General features: G+C 52.6%; 2 protein-coding genes and 1 non-coding gene across 3 annotated transcripts; 2 read left to right on the plus strand and 1 right to left on the minus strand.

The window, feature by feature from the left end:
- The first annotated feature begins 2,632 nt into the window (after positions 1–2,632).
- Positions 2,633–11,906, plus strand: B0T23DRAFT_49877 (uncharacterized protein). Its single transcript, XM_062841368.1, has 3 exons — positions 2,633–5,697; positions 5,750–6,897; positions 6,950–11,906. The coding sequence occupies exons 1-3, from the start codon at positions 2,722–2,724 to the stop codon at positions 11,502–11,504; spliced, it is 8,679 nt and encodes a 2,892-aa protein (XP_062688442.1). The 5' UTR covers positions 2,633–2,721; the 3' UTR covers positions 11,505–11,906.
- B0T23DRAFT_t404 lies at positions 11,753–11,860 on the minus strand. Its single transcript has one exon. It is a non-coding gene; the product is annotated as a tRNA-Leu (tRNA).
- Positions 11,907–22,043: 10,137 nt separating the features above from the next.
- B0T23DRAFT_49914 (Cupredoxin) lies at positions 22,044–24,335 on the plus strand. Its single transcript, XM_062841369.1, has 2 exons — positions 22,044–22,467; positions 22,525–24,335. Exons 1-2 carry the CDS (start codon positions 22,210–22,212, stop codon positions 24,124–24,126), a joined length of 1,860 nt encoding a protein of 619 aa, XP_062688443.1. The 5' UTR covers positions 22,044–22,209; the 3' UTR covers positions 24,127–24,335.
- Positions 24,336–25,175: the final 840 nt, after the last annotated feature.

A 25,175-nucleotide genomic window follows, 5' to 3' on the forward strand; every position in this document is an offset into this window, starting at 1 on the left:
TATTCCCGCACATGGGTTTGCAAGATCTTCCATTTTTCTCATTTCTTTTTCTGCAGCGCTGGACTCGACCCGGGTGGGGTGGGGATACATATGAGACGAATTTAGGGGTCCGTTCAGGGGTGCAGAGGTGCTTGGTGGTGGAGCTACTGTTCTCGCTTCGCTTACGGCGCTTCGGGAGGCAAGGACTCCCCCGCCGGGGATAGCTTCCTTGCCCCCTCCGCGTCGGGGACGATGACATTTTGTTCCGACCCCACGGCGCTCCGCCGGGGACCAGGGCGGAGCGGAGCGGGATGCTACGTGACCATCTTGTGTACTGTGTACATACCAGTTGGCTGTGGCTGGCACTTGGTGTCGGCAACGAGAACGAGGCCTGTGTAACTGTGGTTGACTGAGCCACACAGGTTGGTCTTGCTAGAGACAGTTGATGGCTGGTCACTCGGAATGTTGGAGTTTCTAGAGGTAGTTATGTGCTACAAACCTGTTCGGTCTTGAGCATCTCCCGGACCTTGGAAGAGCCCTGAAGGGAAGACCAAGCAGGCAAGTGGAAGTCAACTTGGCTGCAACATAGTCAAGGGTCGTATCTCGTACGAATGCCGGGAAAGGGGTGCCTGGGGTGCTGGTAAAACAACACTCAACGAGTGATGACGAGATGCGAGGAATGAGACACCAATACGCGAGACGATATTACTTGCATTAGTTGCCGTGACTGACGCTTTTATTGGTCAACAAGCGCGGGACCAACGGCAAATTCATTAACGCCGGTGGTTGTTGGTTATACCAAGGCTGACCATACTCCCGGAAAGATCAAGGGCCGGACCCATAGAATGGTGTTTGTTCAGTTACACAGCGTTCCGTGCCAACGTGACAAGTTGCGACGGGGGCCGACAAGCCGCCGACGGATGGTTTCGAAAGGACTACAGGACTATATCGACCATCGGACGCCGGGAGATCCGGGACGTGGAGGTACAGGACATTGCTAAACGGCAGAAAGTGTGGCTGTTGTGCGACGGCTTTAAGAGAAAATGTCAGCAATGTCGAGATACGCCGAACCCATGATTCTTCGGACCATGTCTCTTTAGCTTGCCCTTCCCAAACAGCCGCAATACTGGGAGTCGGCCGAAGAGTTGATTATATGGAGTCATTTATGCAACCGTCTATGATCCAGATGACGCTGGAACGATGCACATCAGCCATGTGTGTAGCGGTAATAGATGGGTAGCCCTAGTGATTGAGGTGCTCAGCCTCCCTGGATGTCTACTTATAGGCTCGAGGTGTGAGATCGAGGCTGTTCCCTTCTAGATGGGTTATTTCAATCCTTCACGTATGGGAATCGGGCAGCAACACGGGTTGTTGTGGACGACAAGTGGCAATAGGAGCACGGTCTCGTCGGGTCTCGCTCTTTTGTCGAAAGTTGTCCCGCTCAGGTGCCGCCCGCGGACCTCTTAGAATGCGCTTACAGGGCAAAGCATCACCGGTCTCGGGTTCTGGGGAGTCGATAAGGTATGGGAAGGATTCTTGATATTGACTCCCATCTCGGGGATGGATTGACATTGGCGAGTAAACAAAAGTTACCTACAGTTGCCTGTCCACTGTAGTGTACACTAATAGAGGTGTACATGGCGGGTAAGTGTAGGCGAGCATCTTGCTGAAACCAAATCCGTGGTCTTGCCCCCTCTTGGACTAGCCTCAGGTGGTGTGAAAAAAAAAAAGTCCGGATTCGCTTCTACCAAACCAGACACGGCAGCGAGTGTCCGGACCTTTTTCTCACATGTACCACCTAAGCCTCAGGGCGCTGCCAGTTGATCGACACAGGGTTCCAGCTGCGAGCACAGCAAAGTGGATTCAGGAGCAGCTGTCCGAGTGGTCTCACTGGCTGCCCCTGGGAGTGCACTAACAATTTTCCATCTCCAAGTGTTTCTTTCTCACGGGCAACACACAGTTTTGACACGCTCCAGGTCCCGTCTCCCCGATTGCCGACCCCTCGACACCCTCAACACCTCCACCAACGTCAGAATCACCAATCACCACCACTTCAGCCTCCTTTGCGCCCGCTTGTGAATCCCACCGTCCCGGAGTATCGTCGAGTATCGTGGACCAGGAATGGATTCCCTTCTTCTGCAACCCTGCGGCTGGTTGAAGTGCCCCCCCCATCGCTGAGTGCATGTACGTCCATGTTGGCGGCGATCCCCCCTCTCTTAGTCTAGGCTGTTTCTTCTTCAGTCCCTCTGTCAGACTGTCTTGCCTGTCACTGCTTCCTTTCCTCGCTTCTTCCCTTTTAGCGGCCTATGTCGTGTTTGCTCCCGTCAACGTCCTTCCAATCCCCTTCCCGTTTCATGTCGACGACATCGGACATTTCCATATCGCCAAGTCGAATGATCGCGCGTCACCCCAAGCCTTGCCTTCGTGGACGAGCCAACAAACAGCCAACACTGTGCGATGCCGACTAGCGCCTGACATCACTCCTCCCCCGACGTCTCAGCTCCATCTTCTCCGAACAACCAACAACGCATCTTCACTTGTCTTTCGTTTCGTTGGGTGCTAATGGTACCCGGGGTACTGTTACCTGCCTTCTACTCTCCTCCTTTTCGTCGTCGTCGTTTTTGAGGTGCCAGTCCTCGTTCATGATACCCCTTCCTCTTGTTGTACTCTTAGTTTAATATATTCCTCTTTTGGCCTTTCCACGCCTGTGCCACCCCTCCCCTTCTTCTCTTTTCTCTCGTCATGGAAGGCCCCTCGGCGCAAAAGGTCCTCGTCCCGCGCATAGATACGGCTTCGACCTGGGTTCAGATCGAGGAGAAAACTGCCGAGAATAGGCTACTGTCGGTCGTTGCGCAGGTCCTCGACATTCCCAGAGAACAAACCCAGCTCCATGAATCCTTCAAAGACTTGGGCGGTGACGACAGGTCCGCCGTGGCTCTGAGGGCCGAGTGTCTGGAGGTTGGCATTGACATCAAAGTTTCCGATATCCTTCGCTGCCCGACCCTCGCTGAACTCCAAACCTGTATTATCCCCAAGTACGAGCACCCCGTGGTCCGTAAGCCGCCCGACAATATCGAAACCACCATGATCCCGGTCGAACTTCGCGAAATACACAGGCCTGCGAGGCTAGCCGTTACCCGCGACGCAAATGCGAGTATCGCGACAAAACGCTCGCGCAACTCGAGCCAGGCCAGCTCCGGCTCGCAAGCTATACATATGACAGAGATAGAAAAGGCATTGGGGAACCAAAAAGCAATATCGAGGATAGCAACGGTGCGACCAAAGGCAGGCATCCTCGAAGGGAAACTCGTTGCCCTCTTCACCCTCTCCACCACTCAGTCATCCCGAGCCAGTTCATCCGATGTCAGCCTGATCTCCCAGTCCAACTCCATCTTCGCCGGCACCCAAGTCACCCTTCTCCGCCAAGTTGCCAAATCCCTTCTTCCGCCGACCAGCCTGCCCGATGTATGGATCGTCTTGGAAAGCATGCCCCTTACCGAGTCCGGCCATGTAGATACTCGACGATTGCGAACTTGGGTCCAGAACATGAATCAGCAGCTCCACTACCAGGTGTCCAATCTCCAATCCCAGGTGCCCCTGGAGGAGCCAAAAACGACCATGGAACGCTCGTTACAGAGGCTGGTAAGCAAAGTGCTGGCTCTTTCTCAGGTTCAGATCGGCGTCAACCTTTCCTTCTACCAGCTAGGAGGCGATGAAACGACTGCATTGGAACTTGTTGCCCGGTGCAAAAATGAGGCTATATACATCGAACCCGTGGAGGTGCTTGGATCAAATACCCTCTCGGAGTTGGCCGCCATTGCCGAGTCCAGGGGCATCCAGGAGAACCAATGGGAGGAGGAAACTCACGACTTCTTCGATCTGTCTCCGATGCAGCATTTGTACTTTGAGTCCTCTATGGGCGGAGACCCGAACCGTAGATCTGCCGGCGATGGGACTTACCGCTTCAACCTAAGCCTCTTTCTCCGCTTCAAAAAGGACGTCTGTTTTGAGGACGTCGCGGCCGCTCTGGAAGCTATTGTTGCCCACCATCCAATGCTTCGATCGCGCTACCGTCGGGGATCTGATGGCTGGATGCAGCTTATTCTACCTGATGTTGCAGGGTCGTATAACCTTCGCCGCCACTCGATATCCTCAGATCGCGAACTGGACACCATTATCGGACAAACACAGCTCGCTATCGACATCGAGAAGGGGCCGGTCTTCGCTGCCGACTACTTCACAACCCACGACGCTCAGCAACTAATCTATCTTACTGCTCACCATCTTGCTGTTGACCTACCCTCATGGCGCATCATCATTCACGATCTCGACGAGCTTCTGGACTCGGGTAGTTTTATGTCCCAACGGTCGATGCCCTTTCACAAATGGGTCGAGCTACAAAAGTACGATGTTCAAGGGAAAGACCCACAAGAGTTCGTGCCCTTCAAACTCCAACCGGGTGATTATACCTTTTGGGGTCTGCGGGAAATCCCCAACGCGTACGGCGACACGGAAGACATTAGCTTCGCTCTCAGCTCGGAGCTGACGGCGATTTTGCAAAGTTCCTGCAACCAAGTTTTTAAGACTGATACGGTCGACATCTACCTCGCCGCGCTTATGTTGTCGTTTGCACAAACATTTCCTGATCGGTCTGTGCCAGTGGTGTGGAATCAAGAGCACGGTAGGGACATGTGGAGGTCGGACATTGACATTTCCGAGACAGTAGGGTGGTTTACAGCTCTGTGCCCGATAGCCCAAAAGGTAGAAGGTACAGACGACTTCATCGACGTTCTTCGACATCTTAAAGATACGCGCCGGTCGATACCAGCTCATGGATCCAAATACTTCGCGTCACGGTTCTATAACAGCGCTGGGCCTGACACCTCGCGCCCCGACTGGCCGTTCGAGGTCATGTTCACCTACGCGGGCTCGCTGCAACAACTGGAGCGCACCAACGGCGTGATGGAGCAGTTGCCTCTGACAAGCCGATCTTTCGACTCCCCGACTTCGGATATTGGGTCGAAAGTGGGCCGCGTGGCTTTGTTCGAGATCAGCGCCATGCTTGACAAAGGTACCGCCAAGGTGTCGTTCACATATAGCAAGTTTTGTAAAGACCAGACTCGCATCGCGCAATGGGCTCATAACTATGAGCACCTGCTTCTCGAGGCGATTGGTAGGCTGAGGTACCACCCTCATGAGCTAACGCTTGCCGACGTTCCTCATCTTGATGTCACATATGAAGGTCTGACGATATTCAACAAACAGCGGGTAGCGGGTCTGAAACTGGCAAGCGTGCAAGATGTTGATACCATCTACCCGGTGACTGCCGTACACCAGGCCATCTTGATCAGTCAAGCTCAGCGACCAGATACGTGCTATCTGCATGCCATCTACGAGTTCGCATCACCACATGGCGATTCTATTGATATTGCCAGACTATGCAACGCGTGGCAGCATGTATGCAACCGGCATCCAGCCCTAAGGACCATCTTTACCGAGAGCGTCAGCGAAACTGGGTTGTGGGACATGGTGATTCTTCGTCGGGCTTCGCCGGATATGCTCTTTATTGATACAGCCCCTGCGGAAGATCCAGTGTACGAGCTCGACAATCTCCCAGATCTTCGACCGACGGACAACAAGCCGCTCCACCGCTTGACGGTGTGCAGAGCTCCAACCAGGACGTTCATCAAGCTGGATATAAGCACCGCGCTTTGCGATGTAAGTTTGTTCCCGTTTTCTCTTGCATACCTCCAGTGCTTACAAAGTGTAGTCTGTCAGTATTCACCTCATTTTACACGATCTTCGAAGAGCCTACGTCACCGAAAAGGCCATTCCTGAGCCTGCCCACTTTGGATATCCTCATTATATGCAGTTTTTGAGCGGCATACGCTGTGGATCCAGTGTTGGCTTTTGGCGTGAGAGGCTTTCCGATGTCGCACCAAGCATGTTCCCTCGACTTACTATGTCGCCCGACGAGCAGCGCTTCGTCAATTCTTTTCTCGACTTGGAGATCACGTCCTACGAACTGTCTGGGTTCACACGATCCCACACGACTACTGTCGATGCGATTGTCCGTTTGGCGTGGGGCCTTGTGCTGCGATGCTTCACCGGGTCGAACGCTGTGTGCTTCGGCTACCAAACAAGCGGCCGTGACACCTCCATTTCCGAGCTACAAACCGCCGTAGGTTCGTTTGCCAATATTGTGGCCTGCAATTATGAATTGACGCCGCATACATCCCTTAAGATGGCGTTGGAGGTTATTCAAGATCAACTTACAGCTAGCTTGCCGCATCAACACTTTACCATGGCCGAGTTGGAACATGCTATGGGCATGAAGGGTGGCAAACACCTCTTCAACTCGTGCCTAACATTCACCGAAGAGCCCGCAGGACTGAACAGCAAGTTCACCAAGAGGACAAACTTTGAGCTCAAGCCAGTCTCACTCAAGCAGACGGCCGATGTGGACGTACTCTTTAATACGCGGTTTGCCGGGGGAAAGCTGGTGGTCGACATCGGACAAAGGGTCATGTCCGAAGAGCAGGCTCTCAATGTGGCCAATACGTTTGGAAAAGCGATTCGCGCCATCCTTTCGGGACCGCAAAATTCCATTGGAACAGTTGACCTGTTCAGCGACCGTGACTACGCCCAGTTGTTGGCCTGGGGCGCTGATTCGCCTTCTGCCAATAGCACACGAGTTGAAAGCCTTGTTCACGATCTTGTACACAAGCAAGCCAGCGCTCAGCCTAACTCTCAAGCCGTCTGCGCATGGGACGGTACTTTTACGTACCAGCAACTAGATGAAGAGGCAACAGTCCTAGCTCATCATCTAGTGGATGTGGGCGTTGGACCACACTCGGTTGTGCCTGTAGTGATGGAGAAGAGTCGCCTTACCATTGTGGCGATCCTCGCTGTTCTCAAGTAAGTCGTGCCTACTTCCGTCTTCTTCGCCTGCTAACCTTCGTCCACACAGAGCTGGCGGTGCGTTTGTCCCCATCGATGCTTTGGAATTAGGCTTGATCCAACCCATCTTTGAACGGCTCAACTTCTCGAGGGTCGCGGTCGCTTCCGAGCGCGCTGCCCTGGTCCTTGGCAACCTGTTCGACGATGTTGTCACCTTGAATGACGGCCTAATGAACAGCCTTCCCCGAGATCGAAGATCGCTCACCTCGATGGCTGCGCCTTCCGATCCAGCCTGTATACTTTTTTCCCGCGTCTCATCAGGCGTGGCTCGTGGGGTTTCCTTCAGCCACACTGCATTATCCACCGCACTTCTGGGTCAGGGCCCCGCCGCGAAGATTGGGCCTTTGAGCCGCGTCATGCAGCTCTCGTCTTTTAACGTTGACATTTGCGTTTCGGAGATCCTCACCACACTCGCTCATGGAGGATGTGTGTGTGTGCCGTCTGCGAACGAGCGGCTCAAGGATTTTGCAGGTGCTGTCAACCGTATGCAAGTCAACTGGACTTATATGACGCCACACCTCTCCCGTAAAGTCGACCCGACAAAGGTGCCAACCTTGAAGGCGGTGTGCTTCAGGACTCGGAGTCTGGACGAAGACACATACAGTGCATGGCATGGTAAAGCCAACATAATCCTGGCCTATGGGCCACATGATGTCTGTCCTTTAGGTATCTCCTTCCTCGAGGCCGTCGGGGAAAATCAACTTCGAAGTGTCGGGCGCCCGTTTTGCGGTAGTTTTATGGTCGTTAATCCCGACGACCGCAAGAATCTGGTCCCTGTCGGTGCCGTCGGAGAGCTGGTAGTAGAGGGGCCAACCTTGGGTTGCCATTACCCCAACAGGGAGTCTACTTTGGGGCCAATGTCGCCACTTGGACCGTCTGCGGGCAACCCGTCACGGTACTTCAAAACTGGACACAGAGTTAGGTATACTGAGGGTGGGTTGATGGAGTTCATCTCTCACAAAGACGAGGTTGTTGGCAGCAAGGAAAGACCAGTAGACACGGCGCAGATAGAGCGGTATCTTCGACGGTGTCTTGGACAGGGAGTTGATGTCCTGGTAGACAAATTGCCCTTCCGAAGCACGGATGACGCGCCGGTATTGGCTGCCTTCATCGAGTTCGGGGATAGTATCCTCGAAGGCGAAGACGACCTCAACTCATTGGGCGCGACGGCTAAAGAACAGCTGTTCATTGCTAGGCAGCTCGTCGAAATTGGGTTGCGAAGCAATGCTGCTCCGCCCGGAATCCCGTCAATCTTCATTCCAGTAAAGCATCTCCCAATTACCCCTTCACTCAAGGTCAATCGACGTCGCCTCCAGAAAATGATCAGTGGGTTATCCAAAGAGAAACTCATCGCACTGTGCAGTGCCTCGACAGTTGACGACGCGAAGCTCACGCCATTCAAACCTCTCCCGCTGACAGACAATGAAGAGCGAATGAGGGTGATCTGGGCAAAGGTCCTAGGTGTAGAGGAAGCTCGTATCCGTGCTGGTGATGGCTTCTTTGGGGTTGGTGGCGACCACGTGCTTGCTGCTCAATTGGTTACCGCCTGTCGGCATGAAGGCATATCGATCTCAATCGCCGATGTCCTCCGAAATGTCACACTCACCGAGCTATGCAGGACAATGTCTCCCATTGAGCCGCTGCAGTTCGACAGCTCAGTTTCGCCGCCGGTGTTGAACCCTTTGCCCACTGCGTCTGACCCGAATGTAGTCCAACAAATACTCCTGGAGAAAGTCATTGCACCAAAGGTTGGTGTCGATGCCCACGGCATCAAAGACGCCGCCGAAGTAACCTCTACGCAGATGCGACATATGGAAACCGGAATGCTCCGCGGCCGTGCAAATATCAACTATTTCACGTTCATGTTCACTGGCCCTGTCGATGTTAAGAAGCTGGAAGATGCATGCATGACGCTCGTCACCATTCATCCCATCCTTCGTACCGCCTTTGTTCCGCACAACCGAAAGGTGTACCAAGCTGCGATCAAGTCAGCTAATGTCGAGTTCAAGAGGCACACCTGCCCCACTTGGAGGTTGAACACGGTCATGGAAAAGTCGATCCGGAAAGACCAAGCCTCACCGGTGGCCTTCTGCTCTCCCATGACAAAGTTCATTTTCATCGATGGAGGAAAGCAATCAATACTCATCCTTCGACTCTCCAAAGCCCAATACGACGACCTCTCGATGGCCTTGTTCGTCAAGGACCTCAAGAAGCTGTATGGTGGGACACAGAATCCACCTCGTCGCCCGACCTACTGCGAATTTGTCCGGTCCGTTGAGCTGGCTAACTCACAAGGAGCGGAGGAGTACTGGAAGAAACTGCTCGAAGGTAGTACGGTTACGCAGGTAGTAGAGCATCCCTTGCCATATCGGGTGTCGGCAAACATCAAGACGTTGCGTCATGTGATGCCTCTCGGCTCATTGTCCAGTCTCGGAATTTCTTACGAGACCATTCTGAAAAGTGCATGGGCAATGGTTCTTGCTAGTCTCTCAGCATCTCCCGACGTAGTTTTTGGCGAGCTTGTTGACGGTCGCCATGTCACACTCTCGGGCAACCAGTCGGTAATGGGGGTCATGGGGCCAACAGTCAACCAAATCCCCGTCCGGGTGCAGTTTCCAGATACACCGCTTACACCGTTGGCCCTGCTCCAGAACGTGCAGACGCAGCGAATATCCAGCATACCCTTCGAGAATCTGGGGACGCTAAACATCGTGGAGAAGTGCACACCATGGCCGTACTGGACTCGCTTTAGCACTCTGATCCAACACCAGTACGAGGATACAGCCATCGTCCCATCGGAACCCAAGTCATTCCATCTCGGTACTGCCTCGTGCAAGTTCACTGTAATCGAATCCAGAGCTCAGGATGTTCCAGATCTATTCATTAGATCAATTGCCCGCGGAAACAATCGGGTCGAGTTGTCGGTCACGTTTTGTGTCGACCGTGTCCCTGAGACTTTTGCTGATGAGGCGCTGCGAATGGTCTGCGCCACCATCAACCTTCTCACCAGCGTCAACATTACACAGCCACTGATTCCATCCGGTTACCAATACAAGAACATGGAGAAGAAGATCCCACTTCCTCTTAGGGACTTGTTGGACGCATGCACGGCGCACACCAGTGTCGGCCGGTCTGATGCTGTCAAGGCGCTGACAACGGATCAAGAAGGTGGCATTCAGACCGTCATCTCCAAAGCGTGGACAGCAGTCGTCAACCCTCGGGCTCTGGGTGTCCCTGAAGCGCAGGTGCAAAATGCTGCCTTCTTTGATCTATGGGGAAGCCTCATCCCAGCCGCTCAACTAGCAACGCAGCTGAACCGCGAACTGCCCAAAGCCAATATTCCTGGTGTCGATGCCACCGTCGCAGTCACTATGGAGGAGATCGTGGAGAACCCCACAATGGTCAAGCAGTTTGAGCTGATAGCAGTCAAGATGAAGAACAAATCCAACGGCACCGGCTCCTCGTCATCATTACCTTTGCCCAAGGCCAAGGACAAGGAGAAGGGCAAAGACACCGCCGTAAACAACAAGCCTACGTTGACAGACAACACCAGGCTTGCCCCGATCCAAGCCGCCGTGCGCAGAAAATCTAGCATCAACCTTGCCGTTGCCAGCGTCAAGGGAACGTTCCGCCGCTTTGCCTCCACTGTTGGCCGTTCGGGCGCCGAACCGTCTGCCAAAACATCCTCAGCAGCTCCGAATGAATCCACGACCATGGCCATCGGCATCGCGTCCGCCATGGTCGCCGAGCTTGTCTCTCCCTTTTCTCCAAACGTCGTCAGTGCAAACATCAATGCCCGTATCGACGTTCCTGGTCGACAACAACAACAGCAGCAGCAGCAGCAGCAGCAGCAGCAGCAGCAGCAGTCTTCGCAAATGGTACACCCTGGACAACCAGCCTTTGACATGGTCCTCGACAGCCCTGTTGGCCCCATAGAAAAAGACGCCACTGAAGAGCTAATGAACCCCGAACCCGACTCCTCTTGGCGCTTACTCCTACTCCCCGGCGCAGCTGTGGAACTTCCCCTTTCAGAGATTCCTTCCAGAAGAGGGACAGAACACACCATCGGCTCCTCCACGTCGGCAACTACTAGCATGACGGAGGACGGGAGCGGCAGTGCGCAGAGTAGTCGGTACAGCGGCGAAGAGGGAAGGCGATATGGGGATCAGGTTACCCCTGTCTTGCCGGTGCAGGCCAGGATGAGTGGTACAAACGGAAACGGGAAGGGAATTGTGCCGGCGGTGATTGATACCGCGGCTGCGAACGGACACTGGAGAAGAGGAGGGACAACAAGCGAGGCGGATGATTTGGTTAGTCCGTTGACGGCTGTCAGTCCCGGGAAGTATGGGGGGCGATTCCTTGCAGCTGGAAATATAACGGGGGAAGGGGCGGGGAGTGGAAGTCAAGGTACAAGTGCAGGTGTCAGTGGGCTGACGGTGAGGGTGTCGCCTGTTAATTCGCCAAGTAGGACTGCGGATGGAGGTGGGCAGGGACACGGGCATAGACTGAGTGCGAGTGGGAGTACGTTGATGAGGAAGATGGGCATGTCGAGTGTTGCCGAGTGAACGGATGCGGTGCGGTGCGATGTGCTGTGGCTCTTGAAGGCCTCAGAGCGCCGAGGGTGGTGGTTTGTTTGCTTGTAGCGTGGTGTTTGGTGTTGGGCCAGGAAGGACATGACAATGGAGTCAATGATTGATTGATATTGTAGCTGCTGGCTGGTACTGCAACAATGACATGGAGAATCGAGCAAAACAGACCAAATTGACAAAAAGGAAGCTCACCAACCGGTGCTCGGTTGGTATATCGGATCATATGACAAGAGTGGGATTCGAACCCACGCCCTTTCGGACCACGGAATTCTCAAGATGAGGATTAAGGGTTAACCTTAACGTGGCGCCTTAGACCGCTCGGCCATCTTGCCTTTAAGTTTGATGAAAATTGAATGTGGGTGGGTGGGTTATGAAGGTGCTGGTTGTGGGTGGTTTGTGAAGAGTTTTCTTTGAGGGATGTCCCGGTTTTTGTTGGTTGGAACCCCCCACATTTGTCCGGGTTAGTGGGATAAGGAGACAAGGTTCCGGAGGAAGTAGGGCCGGGACAAGGGCTTGAGTACCGGCAGCCTGCTTAACTGGTACATAGCTTGAATTTCTTACTGTGTCGCCATCATCTAAAAAGCCGCTTCTTCTCCACGATGACATGTGTCAGCAATTCACAATGTAAGTGCAAGTGCGTTGGTCTTCGCTAGAGGTAGTCCGTTGGATAACGAAATGTTCTAAGCATCTGGAAATCCGGAGTATACGGGGTTATAGTACCGGATTTTCGTTGCCTGCGAAAAATATTAGAGTTGAGGGAGTTACGGGTAATTTACTTTCTACTTTAGACTCTCGCGTGATCGGGTCCCGATGTGCGGCGGGGCCGGGGGATGCCGATGGGTGCGGTGTCCTTTGTTGTCCGACTCCGTGGGGCGGTTTTTTCGGCGTCGCGGGGTTTCTACACCAGAGGATGGGACCGGGATCGGGATCGGGTCCCCTTTCCGGATGTGGGCCGACAACGGATAGGTATGAATATTGAAGTTTGTCATTATTGATTAATTGGATCGGGATTTTGTTTTCTTCTAGGGCCCATTTTCCAAGAGAATCTCATCATCCCATCGATGTGGTTCATGCAAAATCGCGTCATGCTGATTATGTCTCAACGAAGACGAACTTACCGAGCATCAGCAATCTGGATTACCAACCGCGCTCGCTCTGCTGACAAGTTTTGCCATGGAAGATACCTAGTTAGTTGAGTCCGGATACGGCCTCGATAGGTAGCTGACCACCCTCTATCTTGTCATCCGATCCTTGATCTTCGGTGCGGAAGTAAGTCATGTTGCCGAACCGCCGAATGAGGGCGGCGGCGGCGGTCACCGTACGTGATGGACAGGATAGGTAAGAAAAGAACTAGAGGTGGTTACCTTATGTATAGAGATATTGCTGCTTTTGTATGGCGTTGGCGATTAAAGCTGTGTTTGCGCGTGTGGTATACCCTAACCGGGGTTATATGCGTTCAAGCCCTATGAGTATGCGTCTAGGCCAGATTATATGCGCTTTGGATGTATGGAGGTACTATTGCAGACATACTCCGTAAGCCCACATGGCTTTATAAGGTAGCAGGTGTATGTGTTTTTGTAGAGACTTACAAACCAGCATTATTCCATTTTGCCTAGCTTCTCGATGAGTAAACATAAGACAATCAGATACCTATTGCTGACCTTGAATCCCGTCACCAGGTCGATGGCGAGGGTTGTCCTACAGGTACCGACGGAGGTGGATGTAGCCAACTTCCTTGGTTGTTATCCCACCGTTGAAACCACTTCCATACTATTTGTCTTTTCATTGACTGGCGTGCTTCACGCCCCGCTCAGTAAAAGCGCATTGCTTGAGTCAACGGTCTTTGGACTGGAGTCAGAGGTGTCAATGGCAAGAGCGAGTGAGGTAGTCGCAGTGGCTTGACTTGAGCTTGACCTGGTTATTGGTGGCATGACACATGAGTGGGCTGAACATTCAGTGCCTGGAAGTCTGGAATTCGGATTTCGGAATGATTGTGAGGAATTGCGGGATCGGGAAATCAGAGAGTCATATTTAGAACTTCTACCCAGTGGCTTGATATTGTATCTGGAGGTAAGGACTGTAAGGTACCTGCGTCAGAACCTCACGGATTGGAAGTTGCAAAGACTAGGTACCAGGTAGGTAGGTATGCACATGCCCAGTTAATCCAAGCCATCCTCCCTTGCCAGACAGCAGTTACCTTCTCCTTGTTTTCGCAGGGCACAAGGTGCGCATATGAAGGAAAATGTTGGACAAAGGGCCATCCAAAGGCTTTTTTTCCACGGCAGAGCCTATAGCCCAGAGGGAAGGACAAAGCTTAAGTACCCGGTGGTACATTCTCGGAAGTTACGATCGGGTGGTGGAACCCAGGAACTCGGGTTCTGTATGACGAGTGGTGAAACCTGGAATTGGGAGAAAGACATGTGAGACGTTGGTGTGGTTATACAGCAGTATTCGGGTGCTCAGGGGCTAGGATCGAACTGATATTTGTGTCATGATACCTTTTCCGAAAGCTGAATAGCTTGAACAGGTCGTAAACTGAGTGGTTATACCGACATTCTACAGCCATATTTAGTACACATGACGATGGGCGAAGAGTCTTGACTCATGGTTTTTATTGGTATCAGACACTTCTGGCTTCTTCCTTCCCTGACCGATGGTCGCGAAAATGAATCGTGTGACTCCAAGTCCAAGAACAGAACAATATAGGACACTACCTAGATGCCGATACTAGACATGGATGGAGCAGTCCTCAGGAGCACGGTCTCGTTGTCAAAGGGTGCCACATTCTGCGTGATATTCTCTGAGCTATACCCCCAATCTTGAGCCGCTTGACTATAGCAAACTTTCCCCAAGAATAGGAGCCAGGCATTGAAGTCAATTGCAAAAGCCACAAAAGCTGGCCTTCCCCACTGTATCACGTTCCACGCCATTTGCCCAATAACCAATAACAACATTGCAATGTCCGGGATCATTGTCAGGAACAACGAGGAAGAAGAGGTGGCTGTGCAGTAAATATTGAGCGTGTGATCTACACCGGACACTTCCGCCCTTAATGACCCGGATGCTTCTGGAATCCTTTAACTGAGCACACCTCATGTTTGCGTTCTGTTGGAGATCGTAGTGGAAACTGGCATAAAAGACATTCACTGTAGTGGTTGAAATGTTGCTGGAATCCTCAAGATGTCATGCTCTGGGCAACGATATCCTGCGGCTCGTACTATAAGGTACCTACCTACCTAGTCTTGGCTTCTTGGTATAAAGTCATTTAGGTATCTTGGTTTAACGGACATACCGAGATGAAGAAATCTGAGACGGTATGGAATTTCCTACCCGTAACCGTGCATGTGGGTTTGAATTTCGTGCAACGCAATGTGGTAGGTAGCCTGAGGGAAGTATGTTTCCGGCACAGCTCTTACCATCAAACACGTATTGGGAACTGCCAAGGGGGTCACAGCCCAATAAGGGAGGCATCCAGAATCTGACAACCACCCAGAGCCATGTCAGCTAGGGCTTTGATTCACTGATGATTGAACTAGCCTGGATAGATTCGACGTTGAGGCGCTGCGTGCGTCATTGGTTCGCGGTACAGCCAGCTGCCAGGCCCTTGCTTCCATGTGGGTATGGTCTGCGGCACTGAACACGATATCAAATCGAAGATGACCCAACTGTTGAACATCGACTGAAAATGTGTCCTCTTGGGGCCATATGTTGGTAAGAGAGCCTTGGGCTGGCAGTATGTTGATAATATCTGCCTGGCTTCTATAGGTAGATATTCAGGAGGCCAACATGATAATACTACCGTACCGCCTCAACCAAACTCCAGAGTTCTCAAACAAAACTTGAAGGCCTCAAGCGCCATAGTCACACAGCAGGAATATCGAGCTGGGGCTGATGACCCGGGCTGAATGCCAAATAAGAACGGCGTAGTAAAGTCGATTCAAAGTTCAACGTCCAAACCGAGAGCTATCGAGTCTCACAACATGAGGCGATGTTCTTCCCTTCAACGCCACTGACCTGGTTTCCCAGTTCCCTGGGCTCACCTCAGCAATAGAACAAGGCCTTTCTCTCAACGGAACCAACAACACGGGACAAGTATTGCCAAGCTGGAGTGCAGCAGTCGAGCTTTGTGCGAGATCAGACAGGGAAAGCGTGGGGTAGCTTACCCAGTACTCCATAGTTTTCACCCACTTGTCTGCATGAGATATGCGACGACAACAGGCCGTGAGATGGAGGTCCTTCCTGGGCCTCGAACTGAATAAGACTGTCAACAAAAGACAGCAAAACAAGTCTTTCCTATGGACTCCAGAGATTCTATGTAGGTAAGCAAAACAGACCTGAACAAGACATCAGATAGCAACTGTTGCGCGTGAACCTTACCTACCTCCTACTTCTAGGTACCCATTCACATCTAGCTTATGTGATGATGGTGTACCGCACCGTCCATACGAGGTGACATCGCCAAAGTTCTAAAGCGACTTCGGAAATGCTTCCTGTGCATCTCCCGCTGATTGGGGTCCGGTACGGGTAGTCTCGGATTTCAACTTCTCGGTGTGTCGCTTGCAGCAAAACTTCGTCACCTGCATACAACAAGACTCTGAAAGACCGCTAATGCTGAAGGTTTGTTGAAAAGATGGTGCCGGTTCCTCGCTAAAACCCCCCCTATCAACGGGGTCTGCCGAGAGTGTTACAGTTGCAATATTCTACGCATTGCACTAGTGACTTCCACTGCTACCCACCCACTCACTCAGCGGGTGACTCGGAGAGTTAATAGTGCGGCGATACGACGACGACACGCGGAAAGAGTGAGACGCTTTAACGCTAAAAGGGAAACAAGAAACGAGAGACTGACGAAGGAAGGGTATGAGACTACCTGGGAAGGGCGAGCTACAAGTCACATGAGTTGCCGCATCATCCCGAGCTCATCAAGAAGAGACCGAACTGCCAAGTTCTCATCGACAGCGCTAGCATCTTACATGAGCTCTGGATCAGAAATCAGCTGCACAATGACGGTCGAACCCAGAGCCTCGGAGATACGAATGGACGTGGATCCCGGCCTTTGAAGCTTTTCAGTGCAGCCCAGTGAAGTCCAATCCCAAGCCCATGGTAAACAGAAGGTTGGATGGATCAGGATGATCCCTACACACACACACACACTGATACCGTCAGGTCAGCAAGTCAACCAGTAGGCAGAGGTAAACATGTCGTGTCACCAACTGTGAGACGATACGTGTCTTCATTGGGCGCGACACCGGGCGGACGGGGCTTTTGTTCGGGAACTCGATGTGTAGGGGAAGGATGTACCAGTCCAATAGATTTCCGTTATAAATAGAAAGCTAAGGTAGACACGGCTCGGGACCGAAAGGACGAATCGAGCATGTTCGTAGGTACGTGAACCGCACGAGCTGTCAGTTAGGAGCTAGCGAATCTTATGTAAAATGCTACTTTACCTGACCCTCGGGTTTGACTTGGCGTTTACTCTTGGTTAGGTTCTTTGAAGGTTGACGCAGTTGTGAATATGGTAATGTTGTCGAAAATTGTCACCAGCTGTTGAGTCCCGGGTTCCTTTTCCCTATCTCATCTTCAAGTCGTCCTGCTTCAGCCATGATTTAAGGTTATTTTCCTTTTTATTTCCTCATTAGCGACAACAAATAACACAAACTATGACACAAGGAGAGACAGAGAAGCAAACCAAGCCTTTGTTCCCATGCACTTCACGATAAAGCGCTGGCCCGCTGTTCGCGAAGGTGACCACCCCCGGTCAAGCCACAAACGAAGATCATTAGCTGTCATCCGCACATCCCAGCAAATGAGATAGCCGGATGTGCATAGTATTGACACCACTGCAGTACTCATGCACCCTGACACCCCAGTGGTGCAGTGATGTTGGGCATAGCTCACCCGGTCAAGAGCCTCCTCCACTTTTGAGTTTGACGGTGGTCGACCCACGGGCTGAGTTCGGGAATGCTCTGCACGCCACATGATATCTAGATCAGCTCAACGGGGCTTCGACGACACAGAGAGGAACATACCAGTGACCGGTCTTGTAAAAAGGAAGGGAAGTATATCTGCAGACGTTGGAGAAGCGATCCAACGGCTTTCTCGCCCGCAGCTTACAGCTCCTGTCTAGAAATGCACTTACTGCAGTGCAGTACATGCATAGTAGAGGTGTGTTGCTGCAGGGTTGGCAAATATCTAGAGCTGTTGGGTGCTGGGTTGGATCCGGCCCAATCCTCAAATTCCGGCCCCGCGCCCTTGCGGACTACACTCCGGTCTCCGTCCAGAATCGGGTGATCTAGGCACCCGAGCCGGTCGAGGTCGCCGATCATGCTCCTCTTTGGGGAAACCCATGTGGTTGGTATGGCAGGCAAGGGCACGAAAAGGTTAACCCATCTTGGCTTTTTGTCTCGATGGTTCGGCGCTTCGGAGCTCGTAGGGCTTTTGATCGCTCCCGTTGAAGCAAAGATCGCCGTGGGCGAGATGCTGGGTGGCATGCATGATACGATATCAGGCCAATGTAGAGGGGATCGAAGCACAAGCTGTGTTTTCTGAGGAGATACCGGATGCATTGATATCGGTTGAGAGTCCCGATGTTGTTGACTTCATGGACGTGAGGTTGCGAGGAAGGCACATCTCGTTGTGGTGAGGAATTGCAGTGCGCTTGCTTGATAGTGGGAACTGACTGCAGGAAAGCAAAAGAAACCGACATCCATCAAAAGCCCTCCGTTCTGGGGTTAAAGAAGATGTATTCCCCAAAGTGAGTGCAGTGAAAGAAGATGTCCAGCACTGAGACCTCCACGCCAAGTCTCTCGCAACCACAACCGAACCAATACATGTCCATCCCAACAGAGCGTTGGCGAGAATTTAAAGGTCAAGTACGAGCGGGAGAATCCAGATTAAGGACGGGAGAGAGGAAAGGGACATACTTGAACAATACCGGTAGGGTAGAACCCGACTTACCTCGACACTGCCTACCTAGAGGTACCTAGGGGCTGCCAGTGTGCTACTATAGTACAATACGGTCTGTACGGTTCATCATATTTGCGAGTCTCGATGGCCGGGTATCATTCATATCCATTGGAAGAAGAACTGCATTGCATTCAGTACTATCAGCGCCTCAATCGGCCCAAAAGGACCTGGGTCAATACAAGCCAAGGGTTCCCGCTCGATAGTTGCTGCACCCGCCATTTGTCTTCCTTGCAGATAGTGTAGGCCGCGCAGGCACTGCACGTTGAATGGAAGTGGAAGGGCTTGGCTGCCTGTGAATACAACAATAACTGTTAGTTCTACATCCAATACCGAGATACAATCTACCATAGGTGGCAGTTCTTTAACCTTACCTTGTAGTCAGCTATCCTTTTCGTTAACCAGGCTCTATAGGCCCCGGACGAGCACCATTCAGATATTGTTTAATCCGACCTAGCAAGTCAGCGCAGTAAAATTACCAACAGCACGTGGCATGTCAGCACAGAGAAAGACTCACACAGAGGCATTGTCTCCCTCGGTCTTAGCCAGCCATGTCATTTAAGTCTTGCCTGATCTGATGTAATCTGAGCCTCCGCAGTAAATCCGTCCAAACATTCACGTCCCCGCCTCCGCCTTACCGTGCCTTTTTCTGTCTTACGGCGAGATATTTCCGACCGGTCAACTGGGGCAGTACAGCAGCACTGTACTGCTGTCAAGCCTAGAGGTATCATAGGACGACTGACGCGGAGAGACTTGGTTACCTGTATACAGAACAGTCAGCAATGCGACAGGAGTCCTACATCGACAACATTTCGGAACCAACCGGGATTCGTTGCTGTGTTGCTGGCTGGCGCTGATGCTGCTGCTGCTGCTGGTCAGCCCCCTGTCATCCGCCACCCCCCTTGGTTCTAACGTATAAGGAGCCGCGTTACACAGGCGACCAACCTGGTCTGGTAGTGTACAACAGCAGTACATCCAGGAAAGGAAAAAAAGAAAAGAGAGCGGAAATTCGGCGCCGACGTCGGTCCGTGTCTGAAAGAGAAAGGATTATTCCGAGCTTGGCTTATACGAAGACTTAAACCCCAGGAGAAAAAAACAAAAACAAAAGTCAGCTGCCAAGTGCCAAACGCCAATGCCGAGCCAACCTGCCAATCCGATTCTCCCGCCCTTCCGTCGTCATGGAAGCAAGATGCTGGTGTGGAAGGATACTCCTCGAGACTGGACTGGAGGGCGCAGCGTTATGCTGCTTGTTTTGCCTATCTTTTTCTTGAAGGGTTTGTGCAACAGGTTGATAACTTCCAACTTACATCGTCCACGGAAAAAGCATTCGCTATTGCCATGATTCCCCTGCCAAGGACGGAGGGGCACAGAAAACATGGTCCCTCCGGGTTTTGGCCTCCAGCTTTCCACGCCGCTTTTCACTGTGCTCTTGTCAGTAACCATACTTGTCGGTAACCCCAAGGCGCAAAGCGCTTAGCCTCCGCCATACGGAAGTGTAGGGTACGAGTCGAGACATCAACATACCAGGTCCAACTCTGCAAGTTGCAGACACTGTCCTTCACCCAGATCAGATGCGCAAATGGCAGACAGACAGACAGACAGACAACCCAACCTACCTCTAACAAATATGTATGCAACGCCATGCTTACATGTACTATGTACACCGAGCCCCTGGGTCCTCTCATCGTCATGGTTAGTGGTCACTGGTCTCTTCCTCGGATCAGAATTGGTAATGACAACCATCTCTGGTCCAGAAGGCCTGACATTTCCCGCTCCTTGCCAATTCCAACAACCGTCAACACACGCTGCCCAAGTGGACGAGTCGTCCCCGAACATCAGAACACATCATGATACCATTCCGGGACTCCTCAGCCACGCCAGGTCAAGTCAATAGTTCTCGTGCAGCGTGATCTATCTTTTCTTTTCTCTTACACACTCACACACACACACGTGGATGATCGATACAACCCGATTCCCTTGTTCTCTTCGGCTTGAGGCGATGGTACCTATCACCGAGGGCTGCCAACAGCAGTAAAACTGTTAGACAGTCAATACCGCAAACAGAAACTATGAGAAGGACATCCACTCACCACCAACTTGACACCAACTACAACTCCCATGCCTTCTTCTTCTCGTCAACAGAGGTACTCACTTCTGACTGGTCTCCATTTCGGTCGGGCGACGACCCCTTCGCTGCCTTCCGTTATTACAATACACATGACCATTGGAAAGTAAGAAGTCGGCTGTGGCGTCACGCCCTACACACGTCTTACCTCTACTTACTTGTACCTATTCTTCGAGTTACTGTCAGCCACGAGATCTCAGCTCACCCAGTCCACCTCATCTTCACGCGCGACTGAGCGTACGAAGCGAAACGGGCCGGACTTCTTCACCCACCACCATGAACCAAGCCGTCTGCTAGCTAGTGGAGATCTGTTTGGTGTATGCTCTGTCTTGTTGTCCCCACGATACCTAGAGGCTTGATCTTCAGCGCTGAGAAGTATGTTCACATGCAAACATAGGGTATCGCCAATATCTACGTACCAACGCAGAAGCATATCCCCTTTGGGATCCATGGCTGGGGTTTACAGCTCGCTTTGGTGGTGGGGCTGCCTGCTACAGTAACACCGTGAGGTAAGTGCATTTCATTCCGAGATGATTCATCGCCGAATCTCACAACACGACACCATACGACATACCTTCAGGGGTCGTCGATATACGGATGACGACGAACTGCTTTTTCGCTTCTTCTCACCTTCCTTTCTCTCGTCGACGTGCCGTTTAGAACCAGATTCATCTATCCCGGCAATAATGGCAATCTATCCGGCATCGTCTGCAATGGTCAGTGTACAGCGTCGTTCTTGCACACTAATGGCGTTCAGATTTCTCTCTCACGCCTCCCTCCATCACCACGATGAGAAGACGTGATATCTTGAAGTCGAAGTTTCGGCGATATGTCAGCAGTTCAACCAGCTCACAGGGACCAACTGCCGTTAATGTTTGATGCCGCCGGCGTGCCGCCACTGTCAAGTGTCAGTCATCCACATCCATGAACAGGGGCGATACTGTAAGCAAGTCTCATGGCCTCACGGTGGCCTCGGCAGTGCTGAAGGTGAATCACCATTCCCAGCTAAGCTTCCAACATCCCGACAGATTCCACAATCCCGTCAGTGAGACAAAAAACGGCGAAGTGATCATGGCAGGCCGTTTCCTGGGCACAGTACATGCACAGAAAAGTACAGCAAGCTGTCAGGAACCATCCACCCACACACATCCAGACATCCAATATCAAGTCCCATTTCGGAAAAGAAAAAGAGACTCAGACGAGCCAGCTCAGCCTCACCGATACGAAGGGACCTGGTACTCCACGAGGCACGAGGTGGTAAGCCGCCATCCACTTTGCGATTCGATGACCTCCAAGACCTCTGGATGCTCCACAACGCCTCAACATGCAAGGGCAAGAAGGTAGGTACTCATCTGCTTGTTCAACGTGTATAAAGTGGTTCCAGATCTCTCCATTCCTGGTGTCTTTCGATTCGTTCTTCATCAATATATCAGGTCATCATTTCCAGACTCGGAGGTGAAGTCGAAACCTTCACATACCTTTCTTTGGGGATTTATATCTTCTCCCCCCATCCTCAATTCCTCATCTCACGTCAATTCAAGCCCTCGTTGACTTTCTTCATCACTTCCACTCGCGGGAATCTTCATCACCACCATGAAATTCTTTGGCATCGCCGCCCTCGTTGCGGGTCTTCTTGCCCCTTCACTCGTTCTCAGTGCTCCTGCACCTGGCAACGAAGGAGTGGCTCTCCTCACTCCCGTTGATAAGAGACAGGACTTTCAAGCCGAAGGTTATGGAGGTGGCGGAGGCGGTGGTTGCAACTCCCCGACCAACCGGCAGTGTTGGTCTTCAGGATTCAGCATCAACACCGACTATGAACTCGGAACTCCTAATACCGGCAAGACCAGAAGGGTAAGTGAAGGCTCCATAGTACCGGTGCAGAGAACGAAATGACTGACACACACCTAGTACAAGCTCACCCTCACCGAGACTGATAACTGGACTGGCCCTGATGGTGTCAAGAAGGACAAGGTCATGATGGTCAACAACAAGATCATTGGACCTACCCTTGAGGCTGACTGGGGCGACTATCTTGAGATCACCGTCATCAACAAGCTGAAGTCGAACGGCACCTCGATCCACTGGCACGGCATGCACCAGCGCAACTCCAACATCCAGGACGGCGTCAACGGCGTGACCGAGTGCCCCATCCCACCCAACGGCGGCAGCAAAGTGTACCGCTGGCGGGCCACGCAGTACGGGACCTCGTGGTACCACTCGCATTTCTCAGCGCAGTACGGCAATGGCATTGTTGGGCCCATTGTCATCAACGGACCGGCCTCGGCCAACTACGACGTCGACCTCGGTCCTTTCCCGCTCACGGACTACTATTACGACACAGCCGACCGCCTCGTGCTGCTCACACAGCGTGCCGGCCCTCCGCCGAGCAACAATGTGCTCTTCAACGGCTTCGCCAAGCATCCGACCACAGGCGCTGGCCAGTATGCTACCGTGTCGCTCACCAAGGGCAAGAAGCATCGGCTGCGGCTCATCAACACGTCGGTCGAAAACCACTTCCAACTGTCGCTGGTGAATCACTCCATGACCATCATCTCGGCGGATCTGGTTCCCGTGCAGCCCTACAAGGTCGACAGCCTGCTGCTCGGCATCGGCCAGCGCTACGATGTCATCATCGACGCCAACCAGGCCGTTGGGAACTACTGGTTCAATGTGACGTTTGGTGGCAGCGGCCTCTGCGGTACCTCGGACAACAAGTACCCGGCCGCCATCTTCCGGTACCAGGGCGCGCCGAAGGCACTGCCGACCAACAAGGGCGTTGCGCCGCCCGACCACCAATGCCTGGACCTCAACGACCTGAAGCCCGTCCTGCAGCGCAGCCTCAACACCAACAGCATCGCACTCAACACTGGCAACACGATCCCCATCACGCTCGACGGGTTCGTCTGGCGGGTCAATGGAACGGCCATCAACATCAACTGGAACAAGCCGGTGCTGGAGTACGTGATGACGGGCAACACCAACTACTCGCAGTCCGACAACATTGTGCAGGTCGACGGCGTCAACCAATGGAAGTACTGGCTCATCGAGAACGACCCGGATGGTGCCTTTAGCCTGCCGCATCCCATCCACCTGCACGGACACGACTTTCTCATCCTCGGTCGGTCGCCCGACGTGACCGCCATTAGCCAGACGCGCTACGTGTTTGACCCGGCCGTGGACATGGCTCGGTTGAAGGGCAACAACCCGACGCGGCGCGACACGGCCATGCTCCCGGCCAAGGGCTGGCTGCTCATCGCGTTCCGCACCGACAATCCCGGCTCGTGGCTGATGCACTGCCACATTGCCTGGCACGTGTCGGGGGGTCTGTCGAACCAGTTCCTGGAGCGGGCGCAGGACCTCAGGAACAGTATCAGCCCTGCAGATAAGAAGGCCTTTAACGACAACTGTGACGCGTGGAGGGCGTACTTTCCTGACAATGCGCCGTTCCCCAAGGACGACTCTGGCCTGAGGAGCGGCGTCAAGGCGAGAGAGGTGAAGATGAAGTGGTAGAGCCTTGTTTTTTCAGGTTGGATATAAAGGATTGAATGTGGCCAAATATGGGTGTAGTATATATGGTCGCTGGTGTTGGTCGTGGTAATATGTAATCTCTTCTCCTTTTTCGTTTACTTGGCTTCACCGGCCTTTGGACTTGCAACACTTGTTGTTATTGCCCGATGGTCCAAGCAAAGATTTTGAGATTGAATAGTAGTCGGACGTACATAGAAGATAATACTAGTTGAGTAAACATGGCATGAGCAATCGTGTACGTGTACAATTGAGAAGTGATTTGTTTTTTCTTGCTTTCTCATGTTGATGTTTTTCTTCCTCGCGAATGGTCAGAGTTCCATTGCAGCGCCAAATCGGAGCCATAGAGTGAGTATGTAGTGGTGGTGGCCCACGTCCGGGTCGCATGGATGGTTCGTACGCATGTCGAGATGGATGGATGGCGTCGCCTCAAGTGGGCCGGCGACGAGTCGAGAAAGTCTCTCCATGACGGCGCATAGCGGTGGTGATCCGTTTCATTCCGCTTGTTCGATCCGCGGTCGCGTCTCTGCGTCTTCGAGAGCCAATAGATGGGAAATTGCAGAGGGCGGTGGATGCCGTGGCATGTTGCTCGACGTGAAGAAGGAAGAGAAAAGTCGACGTCGAGGGAAAAGAGAGTCGCCCGGGGTCAAGATCGATTGGCTACCTGAGGCGCTGGACGGGTTTAGCAGCTGTTAGTGTCCGCTGTGGATATTGTGTGGAACCCTTAACCCCGGCCTAACCCATGTTCAAGCTCTGACTCTAGCCCTAACCCCCCTGTGGCTGGTCCTCTGATTGGTTACACGAGCGCCTACTGAGTCCCGCTATGGAAACCTTGACAGTCCACCCATCGCTAGCTCCCGCATCCAGGAACCGGCTCGTCGTCGCAATCAAAATAGCAACGACAAAAAGAGAGGCTGGAAAGATCTCCCTTAATCCCACCCTTTTTTGACTTTCACCTGTCCGACTCACCACCCATGGGGCGACCTATCATTTTGCCGATCAGCCTAGGCGCGCTTGTTTCGAGAGCCGGGAAT

This window comes from Neurospora hispaniola (genome assembly GCF_033458365.1).
Source record: "Neurospora hispaniola strain FGSC 10403 chromosome Unknown B0T23scaffold_10, whole genome shotgun sequence".
Classification (NCBI taxonomy): Eukaryota; Fungi; Ascomycota; class Sordariomycetes; order Sordariales; family Sordariaceae; genus Neurospora; species Neurospora hispaniola.

What these genes read in the sequence shown, in the direction of transcription:
- B0T23DRAFT_49877 (XM_062841368.1), top strand. Translation starts at nt 2,722, where the DNA reads ATGGAAGGCCCCTCGGCGCAAAAGGTCCTCGTCCCGCGCATAGATACG. An exon ending in TAAGCACCGCGCTTTGCGAT is followed by an intron (nt 5,698 to 5,749) that starts GTAAGTTTGTTC and finishes TACAAAGTGTAG; the next exon opens with TCTGTCAGTATTCACCTCAT. An exon ending in GCGATCCTCGCTGTTCTCAA is followed by an intron (nt 6,898 to 6,949) that starts GTAAGTCGTGCC and finishes TCGTCCACACAG; the next exon opens with AGCTGGCGGTGCGTTTGTCC.
- B0T23DRAFT_49914 (XM_062841369.1), top strand. Translation starts at nt 22,210, where the DNA reads ATGAAATTCTTTGGCATCGCCGCCCTCGTTGCGGGTCTTCTTGCCCCT. An exon ending in ATACCGGCAAGACCAGAAGG is followed by an intron (nt 22,468 to 22,524) that starts GTAAGTGAAGGC and finishes ACACACACCTAG; the next exon opens with TACAAGCTCACCCTCACCGA.